The sequence below is a fragment of the Rhopalosiphum padi genome, chromosome 1, assembly GCF_020882245.1.
Source record: "Rhopalosiphum padi isolate XX-2018 chromosome 1, ASM2088224v1, whole genome shotgun sequence".
In the NCBI taxonomy this organism is placed as follows: Eukaryota; Metazoa; Arthropoda; class Insecta; order Hemiptera; family Aphididae; genus Rhopalosiphum; species Rhopalosiphum padi.
The window spans coordinates 58952600-58970759 of NC_083597.1; the positions used below are offsets into that span (position 1 = coordinate 58952600).

Below are 18160 nucleotides of genomic sequence, written 5' to 3' on the forward strand. Positions count from 1 at the left end.
TATATTTTTATTACTATGAGTTATATATTTTTCTATTTTAATAAAGAAGTTGAATTAATGTTTTCCAAAAATAAATCGTATATAGCATATGACAATAATTATAATACAGCTGTTAATAATAGTCCCTACCATAGAATTATATGGATAAAAAAAACTTAAAATTTATGCAAATATTTGAAAATTGTTGTAAGTAAATTAATTAAAAGGTTATTTTTTGTTTAAATATCTTATTTTGTCAAATTTATAATATCAAATGTTTATAACGAACAATTGTTATAACAATACATATTTTAGATTTACACATTATACCTTTTTTATTTATTATTATTTTTAGATTCAAAATTTTAAAACTAATAGTTTCATCGTGGTTTTTCGGACGCATTAGAATTTAATTTTTAAGTTATAATTAACTCTCTGTGGTATTAATAAAATATTCGATCAATCGAACTATAGAAATTAATCAACAATGTTTTTATATTATTTTATTAAACGTTTAATTACTAGATAAAGTCATATTATGCTATCAATTTGATGTAACATAATTATCTTAAATAATAATAAATAAAGGTAAACCAATACCTATGTAGTGTGTACAATGCATGTCTATGTTAAAACAATTAAAGCAGTTTTAGTAAACTGTCATAAATAGATTAAACTTATCGCACGAGGCTACTGCTCCATTTACTAGAACGAAATCAATTAATTTATATAGTACGTCGTACATGTAACCGGTATTGCCATTAAAGTATTAAACACACATTATAATGACACACATCGATAATAAACGAGGCAATTTACACATTATAAATTCTTCATGTATTTATTTACACAAGTATACATTTCCTCAAATCGAATCCACATTTAATCAATTGACGATACTACTAAAGTTTTGATCTGTCGAGAATTAAATTATATTTTAATAATATACCGCAATAATATCTACAACTACAGTAAATGATTAATGTATTCCTGTTTCTCAGTTAATGAAGCGATTTTATGTTAAAACTATAGTAAATCGAAGTACATAATATTAATTAACTTAATCAATTATACGAATACTTGTTGATATACATTTTTTTTTTTTTTTGCTTTATTTACATAGCAATATACAAGTAATACAATATTCCACCCACACAATTAGTTTAACGTACAATAATAACTTGTATCTTGTGTTTTGCAAATAGTAAGTTAAATTCGTCGAAGACCGCAATATTTCCTAAATTACATTTATTTTTCACGTTGCCTACTGGTTTATTGAGTGTATTGAGTGGTCGGGCTCAATAATAGCGTAAGTACCAACTTGTGAATTTTCAGTAAATTGGAATTTCACCACGGTCGATTTAAGGCGATCGATACGTCTATCCGGTGAAAAGAAAGAATAAAGTAGCTTAAAATTATTTTTAAAATGTGTACACAACATGTGTGTTGGGTTATTCGGTGCTCTGTCGCGTGAAGGATTAAACCGCGTATGGGTGAGAATATGGTGGAAAATAAAAGAGACGCGTTAGTGTTAATTTCACGCACTTGAAGTTTTCAGTGCGATGAATGCGTCTAACGATTATTACGCTTCAGTTGACGCACACACGGGCGCGTGCGCTCACATACACACACACACATAGACTATAATATTGCAAAACTATTAATTAACGCGACCACAAGCACATTAACATTACAACGTCCCCACCCCGTACACACACTTACACGATACGAATTTGTTGTGGTGTTTAATTACATTTTTTTTTTTTTTTTTGTTTTTTTTTTCCATACTCGTATGTCACTTCGCAGAGCACGAACTGCATCTAGACGTATCCGACCCGGCGAACGCCGACGAGTTACAGCCACCGGTCAAGCTGCGTACCACCACGTTGGCGCCATCCACGCCGACTCCCGAGCCGATCATTCACGTGGGCACGACAAACGTTACAGTTCAGCTGGGCAGCACGGCGTTGCTTCACTGCGAGATAGCCAACATATCCGAGAAAATGGTAAGTCCAAAACGAACGCATATTTATAAAAAAAAAAAAAAAAACAGGGGTGATATTATATAGTGTGTACTAGTGTATTGTGATTGATTTCAATCGCGTGACTCGATGACTATGGCGTCGTTAGTCGACGTACGTACAGCTGTGACGGAGTCGTTCACTTAGGTCGTGTTTTTGATTTTCACAAACGAAAATACCGACATTCGCCCCGCAATATTATACGTTCCAGAACTTTAAGATAGAACATATTATATGTATAGAAATAATACGCACGCGCACAAGTCGTCCGGGTCGGGTCAGCGGTATAAAATGAGATGTAGAGAATGAAAGCGGTAGGAAGTGATGGTGTCACGTGAGTAAGAGAAAAAAATATCCCCAAGAGGCAAATTCTTCGACACACACAACCGTATGCAAATAACTGACGAAATATATATTATATATGCCGGTGTTACTGCCTGGTGCCATTTTTTTTTTTTTTTTTTGATATTGCCTTCTATATGTTTTTGGATCAAAAAATAAAAATAGAATCCCTATTACTTAACCAGACGTTTTATATAATACGTACCCCCAGAGTACCGTTTTAGATCCAAACTCAAATTTCGGTTTGCTTGGGTTGAAACCACCGCTATATTGCTCTACACCTATTGACAAATTGTAACACTTCATTCCAAATATGCTATCCGTGAAAATAATATTATTGACGTTTTCATAAGAATAAATATATATATATCCTAAAAATGTAATGGCAATTTAGACGATTGTACACAAGATTATTCGATTTTATGGCTTTGAAAAACGTACCTTTTGGGAGTTATTTTACCGTAGGGAATATATACCTATTACAAACAGAAAATTGAGTGTCTCACAAAGTGCATTGTTCAAAAATTAAAATACATTTTATTTAAATTAAGAAAAACCTACAAGATATCATTGATTATAGGTATTTGAATACCTTAATTTAATAAATTTAATTGACTCAAATATAATAAAATCGCTTTTAATTTTGTATTAACCATTATATTATTATCAATGCTGCTCAGCTGTCCCGACTATATTATATTGATAATTGATAAATCACACTGAGAATAATGAGTAAACTATCGATTAACTATGTAGATAATACTATAAAACAATTATTTTCATATACATGTTCATTATAAATTTAATTAAAATTAAAAATTATTAATTTTAGACGAAATTGAATTTTTTCTGTGAAATGTTACTAATTCAACAAATGGAAGTTAAAATAAATTAAGTGTGACTACAACCACACATGGCACAGATACCAGAACTGTGTAGACTATCATCACTTACCTCGAAGTAAGCCAATATAACGTTAGGTATTGTTTTAAAACCGAAGACAGTGCCACATAAATACATTATTTCAGCTATTAGTTTAAGTGATTGTATATCAGTTCAAGTGAAAATTTAATACTATTCTATCATACTCATAATTACACAATAATCATCGAGATATTTTATGTAGAATAATTCAAAGAACATCTGAAAATAACCTGCTTGACAGTATTGTATGTTTTCATTATTTATAATCAAATATAAATACAATCTTTAAATACCTGCGATACAAACATTATTATTAAGTAATTTTATTATAATATGTTAATTTATGTTTGGATATAATATATTATCAAGAATATATGTAAATCAAGATAATGTGGGCCCCATCATATGAGCTATTTTCAGTGAGGCTGAGTCATATGTCGGTACTCGGTATAAAAATAAATAATTATTTGATTGTTTTATAAATATTATAATTAAATATTTATGTACATATTATATATACAATATAAACATGCACTTACATAATTAAAACTAGAAAATATGTATTGATATAATATACACAGATTACATAAAATAAATAATAAATAATAAGTTTATATATTTGAAATATTATATCAATAAATAATACGTATAAATAACGAGTGTATATTACGGAAAAAAAAAACAATAATATTTCCCAATTATTACAATATATGTATACACATTGATGAACACAATAATGTTACAAATCGTTATTGTACTTGTTGAATGACAATAAAAAATAACAAAATATGCAACTAAAACCTAAAAAAATACATAATGTTATCTTTATTTACATTAAACTCTAACGTTATTTAATATAAAAGAAAAAAATTCATATTGAAAATAGTAAATATTTGAACTACCTATACATTTTTATTTTATTAGTTTTAATTCAATTCTGTATGTAATTCATCGATATAATAAATTATTATATTTACAATACAGATGGAAATATTCATAATATAATGTTATATTCGTGACATTATATGTTCAAAAACTAATAGTAAATGAAAAATTATAGAAAGTAAGTTAATAAATTGTATTTATGTACAATACGCCAGCATTACACAACTATGAACATAAGAATATTAATACATTTAAATCTGTTTTTCTTATAGATAAACATAACAGTAAAATAAATATGTTTTTATTAACCTGGTAGGGAAATACAAATTATGATCATCGATTTTTTTGAATTTTAAGTAAAATTTACAATGTCAAATTATAGTAATACAGTTTCAAATAAAATTTATTTTATTTTTATCCAAATAATGTGTATTAATTTATTATGTATTTGAATATTTTAAATTACTAAAATACTTTAGTTCATTCAAGTTTAAGTTTATTGACTTTTAATTTGACATTAAACTTCAAGAATTAAGAACTTTTTTCAAACATAGGCAATAAAAAATATATGTTTCCGAGTTTTTGTGCGCGAAAAATATTACACACACAATTGATACTAAACTGTTTTGTGCGTGCATAAAACAATATTTACTTTCTTTAGATATACATGCGAATCCACACTATGCAATTCATCAAAATTAACTATAGAAATCTCCTAAATGACGTCCATTTGGAACGATAATATTATTCTCCTATTCAAAAACAACCATAATCATAAATTAAAATACAAAACGACAAAAACAATATGCCAATTTGCTATAAAAAAAAAAAACACCAAGAATCTACACAATTTATAATAGCATAATTAATAAGAAGCATTATAAGCAATTATTTTAAGACAAGACGTGTTTACGTTGATTTTAGATGAATATAATATATTATATTTTATAAGTAAATTGTATATTTAATTTAAGTCATTACAATGCTGATATAGTAATATGGGACTAATACATTTTTGTGTTTTAATAAATTTTATTTTCTAATAAACGATATAAAATAAAAAAATTGAACCAAGTTTTAGTTTATTATATACATGATTTTTAACATTATTAAACGGTCAAATAAGCAGTTTTATTATCTGATCGGGACTAAAACTATTACCTTTTATTATTTCTTGTTTGTTTATAATATATTATTATTATACATCAACATGCTTCGTCTTATCTACGTACGCTGTGTATTTGTAGTGAATATAAATTATTAAGTTCAAAATTATAATTCATAAAGTATTTAAAACGTTTTATAATATGTGAACGCGTATGTCGAGTCTAGAAATTAAATATTAGAATTATTAGTTTTTCGTGTAAAAAAATTTAAAACAAAACCATTTTATCGGGTCTGCTGAACTATGCATTGTGATAATGAAACGAGACAAGCGACTTGCTATGGTGCTTTGAGATAAGCTGTGATGAAGTATATATTGTGCATTATAGTTTTCTTATGCGTGTGAAGTATTGGCACGGATTCTTGGTGTTTAACATTACAGTTTCTAAATAATTTATACGTTATTATTGATTTTTCTTTTTTTCGAACGAATTTGAATATCAAAGATACCTCATACCTCGAGTCATGATACATTTGGTATTTTAAAAAATCAGTAGCAATTTATGTTTAAGGGCCCAAAAAACGATTCATAAAATCATTAATTCGAATTGTTTTCGTTATCTAAATCAATTAGCGACTCAAGAACAATTTTAAATTTAGCATCATAATGTTTAAACAAATTATTACATTATTTCTAATTAAAAAAATAAATTATTAGTAGTATGTAATTTAATCTTTATTCAATTTTTCATAAGTATTTTTATTTATTAAATTCATAAAATATAATTATTTTTTTTTATATTATATTTAAAAATAACTTAATTCTATTAATTTTCAATAAAAATAGTGAATTATGTTCCTTAATTTAATAAAACAAAGTCCACAGTTCACTTTTTAAGTCATTCTACAATAAATTTCGGTTTTTTAAAAAAAAAAAAAATGGTCATTGGTGATTTGATCCTATTATTTTTTTAGATTTTTATTTAGTTTATAAAACCATTTCCAATGTTATTCCACCAACTTCAAGCCAAAAGATTATAAAATCAATTGTTTATAAAAAACAAAAAATTTATCAATGACTCACCCACTTTTTAGATGATTTAAAAAGTTTATATTGTTTACTTATGTGTGTCGGTTTACACTTAAAAATGCATAGTACAATATTTTTTTAATATAATAAAACACTAAGTTTCATATTATATATCATAATATATTTAATATTTGTATTTACTTTTGTCATTGTAATATAAAACTGACTTCCATAAGATTTATAAAAATATGTTAGGCATCTCAAATTTTACCTTTAAGTACGATTTATACTAATTTTAATATATGTTAATACCTTTTAAACTGATAAGTTTGTGTGATAAAAGCTAGGTATATTTAAATCTTTGTTTAGTCCTTAAATAAAGAACTCGTCCACGTTATTTGAAAAAATGAATGCGTTCATGTATTTTTTATTTGATTATGAATTGTTTACCCACAGTTATTATAAAAACCCATAAACATATTATATGACTCAACTCAATAATAAAAACAAAATTTAGTCTAAAGACTAAAGAGCATATAGATTTTATTAAGTATCTGAATTATATTATATGACACGTTATTTAAGTTACATTTTTATAAGGATTTTAAAATTATAAAATTAAGGCAAATTCTAGGGCACTATAAGTACACAATCAAAAGACGGGGCCAGGTCACTTTAGAAAACTCGATTACCATCATAGTTTTTTTAAGAAGAGAAAAAAACATTTCGGTTGAAGACTTCAATATTAAGGTTAAATTAAAAAATACAAATATAATTCCTATTATATTCAAATATTGAAACAAAACAGTAAATAGGTAAATGATAAATAATTAATTCATATTTCATTGGTACGTAAATAAAATATATAATAGGAAAATATTATTATATAAAATAAAATAATTAATAATATATTTTATACATACATAATATATTTATTAAATGGTAAATAAATTGAGCATCATAAAAATCATTCAAATTCATTGAAAATATAAACGTCGTTCACGTGCATGTTCTATTTGAAAAAAAAGAGTGACGTTCGTGTTCGCGTACCTATCGTTTACTAACTATGAACGTGAACATGTGAACGTGCGTTCATGAACGGCGTTCTTTCCAAACACTGATTTAAACTAATTTGCTAGGTACGCAAATTAAAAACTATTAATTACCTATTAGCCAAATATTTTTAGAATTATAAGTATTTATTTAAATAAATCAACGACAAAAAAATATGACTGCTATTTATTCTAGAATATAAAAACATATTACTAAAAACTTATTAATAAGCAAAATACAAAATGTATTAAACATTTTTCCTGGTGAAGTCAAGCTTAACTGCAAACTACAACAAGAAAAATGTTAATATTGTATTTTTTTTAGTTCATTTTGAAATAATGATTGTAAAAATGTATCAAAAAAACTAACGACTCGTCAGTAAACTGATTGACGCACTGAAACTAAGATACAACGATGGAGCACTATGCGTTCAATAATTTAATTAACAATTAAGTTATTAGTATTTAAAATAATCGGAAAATTCGCACATAAAAGTATAAAAACAAACGTCATGTCGTCTGTGAATGACAAAGTAATAAGTTAAAGTATTAACTATAATTAACGAATCGAACAACAAAATTTGAACCACATAAGACTCATAAGAGGCGTAATTTTAATGGACAATGAAGTGTACGAAGATATAACTGATATTATTATGTTGTTTGCTTTCGTGTAAGCTCAGAAAAAAAATGTATACGTCTATGCCTCTGATCATAAAAAATAATAATATAGTTTTCAAAGAAACTTCGATAGACATTTTGAAGAATACTTTGAAAAAAATATTTAGTATGAGACCCGAGTGAAAAAAAGAATGTAAAACATATACTGATCTTTTAGATGGTCGAAAAACAGCGACGACGGGCGGGATAGCTATGCGTAAAGTATTTATCGGAAATATCATCAGCTGTGTACTCTAAAATAGAAAACCGACAATATTATTTATCTACACGCGTTACGCTAAATGTTAGTATTCGACTTTAATGTGGATACGTTTTGTTCGACCAAAGGAGTACACGTGACAGCTAGTAAATTAATATTATCATTATGTATAATTGTTATTTATGCAGTACCGCATGGATACCGTCGCCGTATATCCATTTCGGTTACGCATAATATCATCAACAACGTCGCTCCATTCATTACAGCCGACTGGATCACACATCGTTGTTATTATTATTATTATTATTATTAATATTTTATTATTCACGTCTTTTTTTAAATTATTCATACCTCGTGTTTGGTTACCTCGTGTAAACAAGAGTCTTCACGTCACTTTGGTTAGTTATTATTTTTGTACTTGAAAGTTGTGTATGTGTCATGTGCATTTTTCTTATTATAATATGACGTTTAAGTAGCAATATTTTTTTATTTATTAAATCTTTGGTCCAAATAATTTATATTAACATTGTTGTATTCAGTCATTGCGGGTTAACTGTGTTTATATAAGAACTCGATGGCGAAACACTTCAATACAACGGATGAGAAATAAACATAGTTCAAGTTAACTTTAAATGTGAAAAACGTGTTGGAATATGTTTTTGTTTTCACAATCGAATAAAACAGAATAATATATTGGTATCAATGGTATCCACTCATACATCATATTAACGTCATTTTCACTTAACACATTTTATACGTCCATATTATAAATATTTTATTTTTTGCTGTATATTTTTTTTTAAACAACGATTTAATCTTACGTTTTGATATCTATTTAACGTATCCTAATATTTTCTTATTATTTACAATTTATATTTTTTGAAGTATTCTAAATTAATAAATATTAATAGTTATGGGTATAATTATTGGAAGTAAGGTTAAAAAAAAAACTTGAAAAACTATCGTTTTTGTATGTATTAAAAAAAAAAATATTAAGTATTTGTCGATCATAATATACGTAATAAAGCATTACATTTGAATAATAGTCTAATATATAGTTACTTATAAAGAATACAATTCAAATAATTTATAAATTGATTATTCATTTTGAATTATTTATCGATATAAAAATGGGCATCAATACTACTTTAAAATTATACAAACAGTAAAACATTGTGACATAACTTCAATTTGAATTAGATAGTACGGAGTTGAATAAAATTATATTGACTTGTTCTTAAAATGTTCGTTATTTACACTACTTTTAATGGATCTTTAAAGAACTTTAAAATTTTACACCATCAATAATCATAAATTAAGATAAAATATACAATGCATTATATTATATATTTATAAATAAATATATACAACCACTTGCCATATAACACATGTGGGTAAAAATATTAAGAAAAATGTATGAACTGACTAAATAATTTTAAATCACTATGATTTTATTAAATAAACCAATATTAAAAATGTTATAATTAGATGAGTTACAAAAAATATAATATTTATTTAATTGTGTTTTTTTTTTTTTGGAATATTTATTTCCAGAACCTTCACTCTAACACCTCTATGGATTTTTAGTATTGATCAAGATAAAAAATATCTGTTGACTCTATGGTTTTATTAAGCGTAAATAATAGTTAGAGATAACTTTGAAAAAAAATCTACTTAAGTAAATTATTTATTATTTTAAATTGTTTTAAAAATAGTTTTGAATACGGATTATATAATTTATAATTATTAATTAATATTAATTATTTATAAATAGATAAGTATAATTATATCTTAAAAATATATTTTTTTTTTTTGGTTCAACTTATTACTATATTTTATATATTTTTTGCTTTTAGAAAACAAAATATATTAAAATATTTTTGGTGTCTAAAAAGTATAAAGTATAGTGAACCCCACCCCCTCTGTATACGTGCCTAAAAAATTTAACTGACTTTTCATTGAACTAACTATTTATTTTTTTTTTCAACTATTTAGTGAACATGTATTATTGACCATAAATGTATGTTGTATTATTGTTGAAATATTTCGTTATCACTGAAAACAACTTAAATATTTTTTAACTGAACATTAAGTTTTTCATATCATTATAGTATGTTTACATATATAGTTATGTGTTAAAATGTGTTCATTCCCGTTAACAGTCTTTAATGTAATAATCCATATGTAAATAAACATGAATATATGTTACAACTCTCATTGACCCTTGGTAACTTTGAATAATAAAAATAAAAATAAAAATTTTATACCAAATTCGAATTTTGTTATATTCAGTGTTTTAAATTATACAATATGCGAATTTTATTTTTAGTTTATATTTATCATATTAATAAATAATTTACACTGAATTTTAATAAAAAATAATAGTAAAATATTATTTTGCGCAATGAGTGTACAAATTTAACGAGAAATTCATAATCATTAATATTAAGTTTTAATAAATTAGTAACATATTATAACAGGTACTATAATAACATGTAACTGTGAAATTTTAAAATACTGTGTTTGTAGACGGATTTTTTTACTGCAGTATACCTCTTAATGTATAATGGATTTGATACAATTGTGTTCAAAACAGTAAAGTTGAATAGTTTAATTATTTATAGTCATGCTAACGGATTAACCTAATTACAATATCAAAACTAAGAGATAAACAGATTGTAATGTTTGCTGGTAAATTGAATTGACTGTAAACCAAATTAAATTCTACGATCGCTGTTTACAAATCTTTCATTAATTGTTCACGTTCTGATGTATATTGTGCCAGATTACCGAAGTAGGTACCTATATAATATACATTCTACGCGTGTCGTTATACCTACTACGAAGAGACTAATCGTAGTGTTACGATTTTTTATTTCTTATGTTTTTCATGAAAACATTAGACTTTTTTTTTTATTTAAGTTGAGATACGACAGGAAGTTTATTTTTAATGGGAAAGTAAATAAATTAATAAGATCTTTGCTCCAAAACGGTTGCCTGGAAAATGTGATGAGATTTAAAACATTCATAACACGGGATGTTATACCACAATTTCTTTGGGTAGTTATAACGCATTCCTTAACGTAAACAATTAATGAAGTTAAATATTAACTACGTATTATATAGTATGTAATAATTTTAGTCTTCTTTAGTATTTAACAACTAGTATTTTTACTCACGAAAATCACAATCATAATAAATAACTATTCCGAGGAATAAATGCATTATTTTTAAAGTATGTGTTTTTATATTTTAAGTTCTAAGCAGAGAAATGAATGTATTGATTTAATAATGGTGTGTATGGTTTTTATTTTTATTGGACTGGAAACACATTTTTAGGCTGTAAAATTGTGTCAAACTTTAAATTTGAGGATGGTTGTTAGTATAAAATAGATACTCTGAAAATCAGAAAATTACAAAGCTTTTATAAAAAAAAAAAAAAAAAAAAGGAAAAAATGTATTTTGAGTAAAAACATAGATCTAATATAAAAAAGATTGAAAGTTTATTACGAAATTTCCGTAAGTATTTCATACCCCAGTTAATAAATGTTGAAAATATATAATCATTAAAAATATCCATACATATTTATAAACATTTGTAATTCAAATTTTAACAAAATTGGATATTTAAATTAAAATTAATGATATAGAATTATGGTTATTCATAAACAAATATACTAGGTATCTATTAATTTTTATTCATTCCATTGATAAATTAGCAAAATAGAATACCACGCGGTACCTTAAAATTAGGACTTTCAAACCTTTGAAATCTGATATACACTGTGGGTCAAATACATAACACGAATTAATTAAAACAATCTATTTCAATTAAATTACACACAAGGAACACGTCATTCAGAGTTACTTATTTTTAAAATGTATTCACGATATATAATATGTAACTATGCTGCAGCTTTCGAGTGTATCAATTTATTAAATTTGAAATAGATGTGTTAAATTTGAATTCAATGATAAATAATTGTAAGCGAAAATCGATTACGAACTGTCAGCTGCAGATATTACTAAGTATATTTTATGATTTTTATACATTGCTATAATAATATTAATTTAATTTACAATTAATAATACGATAGGTTAAATTAACTTTTTCCGATAACATCGTATTAGAAAATGTCATTCGTCATTCCATGTATAAATTATAAAATATAATATATATGTTAATATAGTTTCAAGTATATTATACGAATAATATTGTTTTCGCTCAGAATTTATTTATATACAATTTTAAAAATATTTATTATAATAGAACAAACGATAAACAATTTTAAATTATTACAAGATAATTAAAATCACTATTCTTTATCTATCAAAAAAAAAAAAAAATAAAATAAAATAAATAATTGTAATTATCGTACAAACTTAAATTTAAAATGTACATAAAAAAAATATTCACGTTTAATATATTATATAGTATTATTATAGTTTTTCGTAATATGTGGTATGGAATGCTTAGAAGCAGCTTTAAGTTAAATGTCAAATCCCTTGCTATAAATGTAGAATATTTTATGAATTTTGAACTATAATATAATAAAAATATTTTTAAGATTGAACTTTAAATTCTTAAAAAACAATATTGTGCTAATATATCTAATTTAAAATATTCATTGATAACTTTAAAAATTCAAAATATTTAGAAAATTATATTATGCGTAATAATAAATGCTAACATAAAATATATTCGGTGAACATTTTAAGTACCTATGTACAAGTATTTGTTTTTGAGTTTGAGTTAAACCTAACCTCATATGATTTTATCGGATACTGGTTTAACATACATTTTGAAAAATAATGGACATTTTTAAATTTTACTTGTTAAAAGAACCAACTTTATCAAGTTTAACACCTGAAACCACCTCTAAATTTGAAAATCAAAGCATTTATTTTAACAAACAATTTTATACAAAAAAAACAACACACATATACATACACAATACACATATCATTAAAAATCAATACATTCATTTCTCCGCTTAGAATCTAAAAATGTTAAATCTGAAGTAATGTTGTTATTTATTTAAATAAAGCTATTAAGTGTTATTTTAAGTTGTCACTTTTACAACATTTGATTAAATACAATTTATTCTATTATTTAATTTATAATATGTTTTTTTTTATTTATATTAATTAATTTTAATCTATTCTATATAATAATGTTCTAATATAATGGGCCTTGATCAAATAACGGGTCCATTTTTCGGCACTCGTAATACCACAGCAGGTTTTCTGAAGAATTTCTTTAAAACTCATGGGTTAAATTACTCCGTTTTGACTAAAATGTGTTTGTCAGTCTTGAAAGATACACTGAATATTATTATGAATTACCACTTTCATTCATGTGGCAAGTATTTTCATGTACATGTATACGTTGACTATAATTTTTTTATTTATACATATTCGTATTTATATATTTTTTCTTCTCTTTTACGATTATAAATTTAAATTTTATTTAAATTTTTTCAAAATTTATTTTTTGAGCATCCTATTTATTTGATATTTCATTTCGATGTTAAGCCACGAGCAACCAAACAATTTACGTTTAACCCGTAATGTATACACAGTGTATTTTAGCAACTCATGAAGTGGACAGTTATTCCCTTAAATAAAGTTAGGATATGCTGATATTATATTATATGAGATAATATTTTGCAAAAAAATCAAACTTAGTTATTCATTTTTTTTATTATTATTATTAGACATATGATTCGGAAATGTAGCTATTGGCAGACTATTTTTTTTACACAATATTAATTAATTCTATTTAAAAAATGTACAATGGTTTTCTTACACATATACTAATAATTTATAATACATTTTTTATTTTTAAAAATTTTAGAAAGTAGTTATTGTCAAAATTGTGTAATATTATTAATATACTCTATTAACAAAAAATATAATATAATATAAAATAATATATTTATATACATATATATCATCAAACTGTTATAGAATTGTATTATTTAATTTATAGTTTTCTCAAGTATGAATACAAGAATTTTAAAATTCAACCATCTTTTTTACAATAAATTAATTATACAATTTAAGGTAAGAATTTTTTTTTTTAAATAATAAGTTCAAGCGAGTGATTTTAATAATTCAGATATTTTAGAAATATTTAGATAAATAAAATTATTATAGTTGCAGTTTTTTTTAATCTACCTGTAAAAATGTTTAAGATAAAATAAATATAAACTTAAAATCCTCCTTCAGAATGAAGTGGATTTATACACAGTGGTAAACTTGTGATAATTTCGAAAATAAAATTGAAAATAAATTGTTTTAAACAATATGTAATTAATATTAATGATCAGTAGCTTAATAACTAATAATGTGTATTGTGCATATGATACGCAAAAAGAAGCTCTTTCCAATGAACATTTTTTCTTTATGTTTTGTTTGAAGGTCTTTTGGATGGAATTTTCTTTATACGGTAGATTTTCAATATTACTAATACCTATTAGGAATAATTTAGCATAAATGAATAGTGCTACTTGCTTTATTGCTCGAGTATGTAATAAACTTATAGGTTTGTGGCTCTGTGCTTTGAGTAAATAATATAGTATTTTATCACTTTATGTATAATGTAATCATACGAGTAAGTAATGGGTTGAAGGATTCTATTTTTTAGATACTGATCGGAGTAATAAATGTGTTAATTAAATTACGATGTTGGTTATTTGTGACAATTCAATTCAAAAAAAATATATTCAACTTGAATCTATCACCATTTCGTATATTGTTTTGTTATGTATTATGCACAACTAAATTTATAATTGTTTAATTTATTATCTTAAATTTAATTTAGGATATTTAAACCATAAATCTATTTACAGAATTATACGGAACGTCGATATTGACTTTAAGTTATAACTATGTCTAGCTGTTGGAGGACTACAACAATTTAAGCAATTGGGGTTTTATTCGCAGTTCGGTAAATCATACGTATTAATTTGTAGACCCGGATTACGGTGTACATACTCAAAATATAAATTGCATGAGGGTATTAATTAAAAAGGGAAATAAGGGATTTTGTGGAAGTGTAATATCGGGAATTCTTATTCGGCCTATTTTTTTTTTGTAAATAAATCGTCTATTCATCATACCCATTTGAGGCTATTTTTAAAAACATAATTTATTATTACTTTATAAATTGTTTTTTTATAACTATATTTTTAATACAATATAATATAATACTATGATGTAATGTAAAAGTAAAAATAAAACGGTGTGTTTTTAATTATTATTTTATGTTAACATATAACAGTTAAGTACCAATTAATATATTGTCACCGATTACATGCACCAATACTTTCGTCGCATTTCAATCCATAAACTTTTTTTGGTTTTTAAATAATTCAACCATTGACTTGTAATAAAATCTCGTTTAATTTATATATGATAATAAATTCATGACTACATCGTGATATTAAACTGCATAGTAAATTGTATTGATTTTACTTTAAATAGTCCAAAATAAGTGCATGCATTGTAAAGTAATTAGAGACGGATTTATGTACTTAAATACTATAGGTTTTGGTAAACCTGATGATACAGTGTATAATGTTCACAATGTTCTGTGTAATATTATACATTTGCATGAATTTCGAAAAAATCAATTTTCATAAAAATAATGGTTTCAGGTGTCTTGGGTACGGCGGAGAGATTGGCATATTCTGAGTTCAGGTGTGTTGACGTACATAAATGACGGACGTTTCCGAGTATTTCATTCTGAAAAAAGCGATGACTGGGATTTAAGGATATCGCCAGTAGCTAAGATCGACAATGGTACTTACGAATGCCAGGTAATATCTTTTAGTTAAAATTAATTTATTATAAACATGGTGACTTTTTAATTTAAGAACAGTTGCTTTTTGTGCAATATATTAAATTTAAAAAAGCACCTGTATAATTGTCTGTAAACTTGTACCATCACATTCATTTTTAATACGACGATAATATGATTTAAGATAAATAATGTTGAAACTTTAGAAGTTTATAATTATCAAATGGTAAGAATTACATCTTTAATTTCTGAAATGCTTAATCTTATCTGAATGAAATCTATAACTTTACGACTATGCAGTCTATTAATCAATAAAGGTTTAGTGTATATTATAGAATTCGAGGTTTTTGCATTAAGAGCAATATATTAAAAAGATAAATTATGTATAATAACTAATAACAAAAAATAAACCGTTATTTTTTTTATTTATCATTTCACTTCAACACTAAAGGTTATTAGTAATAACTTATTAACATTATATAGTATAATGTTTCAAGTTTATCGAGTTTGATGTTTCGAGTTCATATTGAATTACAAAATATTAATGAATATGTTCAGTAGTGCAGTTTTCAAAGACTATCGTTGCACTCATCTCTTGTACAAATATCGAATTATATATAATATTTAAAATTTAATTTTTTCAATACGAGTTCTGCAATATGTGAAAAAAGTTATGATATACTTTACTACAACGGTTCCCAACCTTTTTAGTTTCGCGGACCACTTATTTTGTAAAAAAAATATTTGAGGCCCACTCATAGCTTACCTATATATGTTTTCATAAAATTATAATATATAATATATATTATATACATATATATATATATATATATATATACTTGTATATATAGTTGTTAGGAATAAAAATTTAAAAAAAACTTAATTCAACTGTATCACAAAATAAACAATTTAATGTGATTTTTGACATTGCTTGTTCTTCACGAGAAAGTCAATATCTGGATTAAAACTTGTTATTTTTAGTCTTAAATCACTCTAAACATTCAGTTTATTCCTATATTTATTTTTTAAATAAATTAAAGTCAAAAAAACACGTTCACATAGATAAGTTGTCGAAAAGCCCATCAAGTTTCTCAGGGCAATTTTAGCGATTGCCGGATAGTCCTTCCGAACATTTAACCAGAATGGCTTATGAAATAAAATATTATCATGACCAGAAATATAACAAAAAATACATAATAATATTATTTTAAATATATATAATATTATATATTATACTTATGGCTCGCGGCCCATGGGTTGGGAACCGTTGCTTTACTATGATTTAGATAAGTTTTAGTTACCTAATTTATGTTTATTATTTTTATTTTTAGTACCCCTGGCAGTTTATTATTTTAATTAAAAAAAAATGTTTTATAAATTTAACTATAAGGATTTTATAACACTTGAAAGTTGATATTCATCATAAAATATAATAGTAGTTACCTATTAATTAAAATATAATTATTGGATTAAGAATTGTTTTGGTATTTAAAGCCATATCATTTTATCGACCATGGTTTATTTTAAAATGTAAATTAATAAAAAAGAACATGTAATTTGGTCAACATTCGAGTTTAATTTTTGTATCAATCATTCTTTTTAATAAATAAACAATATTTGATGAAAAACTATTCTGATTGAATTAATTGTGATTAAATTATTAAATTGTTATTTAGTTATATTACACCTATATTTTATTATTAACTATACTTAATGTTGAAAAAAAATCATCAATATAAAAATAATATATTTTATACAAAATACCTAACCAACAATAATCCTATATAATGCTATTTTTATAGTTATTGTTAAAATAAAACCACTGTTATTATTTATAAACAAATTAATTTTAAAATCATTAATTTTAAAGATTATTGATTAGGTATCAATATGAATAAGATAATATTTTATAAGGTGAATCGTCTCATAATATGGCTAGTACCTATACTTATAAATTATTAAATATTTCATTTTATGAAATAACTGGTCTAGAAAATTCAATGAATTAATTTATAATATGTTTCTAAAGAAATAGAGGAAAATATAATACTAATAATATTATCGTATATTTTACATTAAAGTAAAAATATACATACATAATTAAGATTAATTTTAAAATATTTCTGCATTGATCATAAG

At 24.3% G+C, this 18160-nt stretch overlaps 1 protein-coding gene across 3 annotated transcripts in view; it reads left to right on the plus strand.

The window, feature by feature from the left end:
- LOC132918136 (limbic system-associated membrane protein-like) overlaps positions 1 to 18160 on the plus strand; it is a 187050-nt gene that overhangs the window by 112822 nt on the left and 56068 nt on the right. For all 3 annotated transcript variants that reach the window (XM_060979246.1, XM_060979247.1, XM_060979248.1), the window contains 2 exons: positions 1786 to 1985; positions 15879 to 16040. In XM_060979246.1, coding sequence (XP_060835229.1) covers positions 1786 to 1985; positions 15879 to 16040 — 362 coding nt within the window. The remainder of the gene's footprint in view (positions 1 to 1785; positions 1986 to 15878; positions 16041 to 18160) is intronic.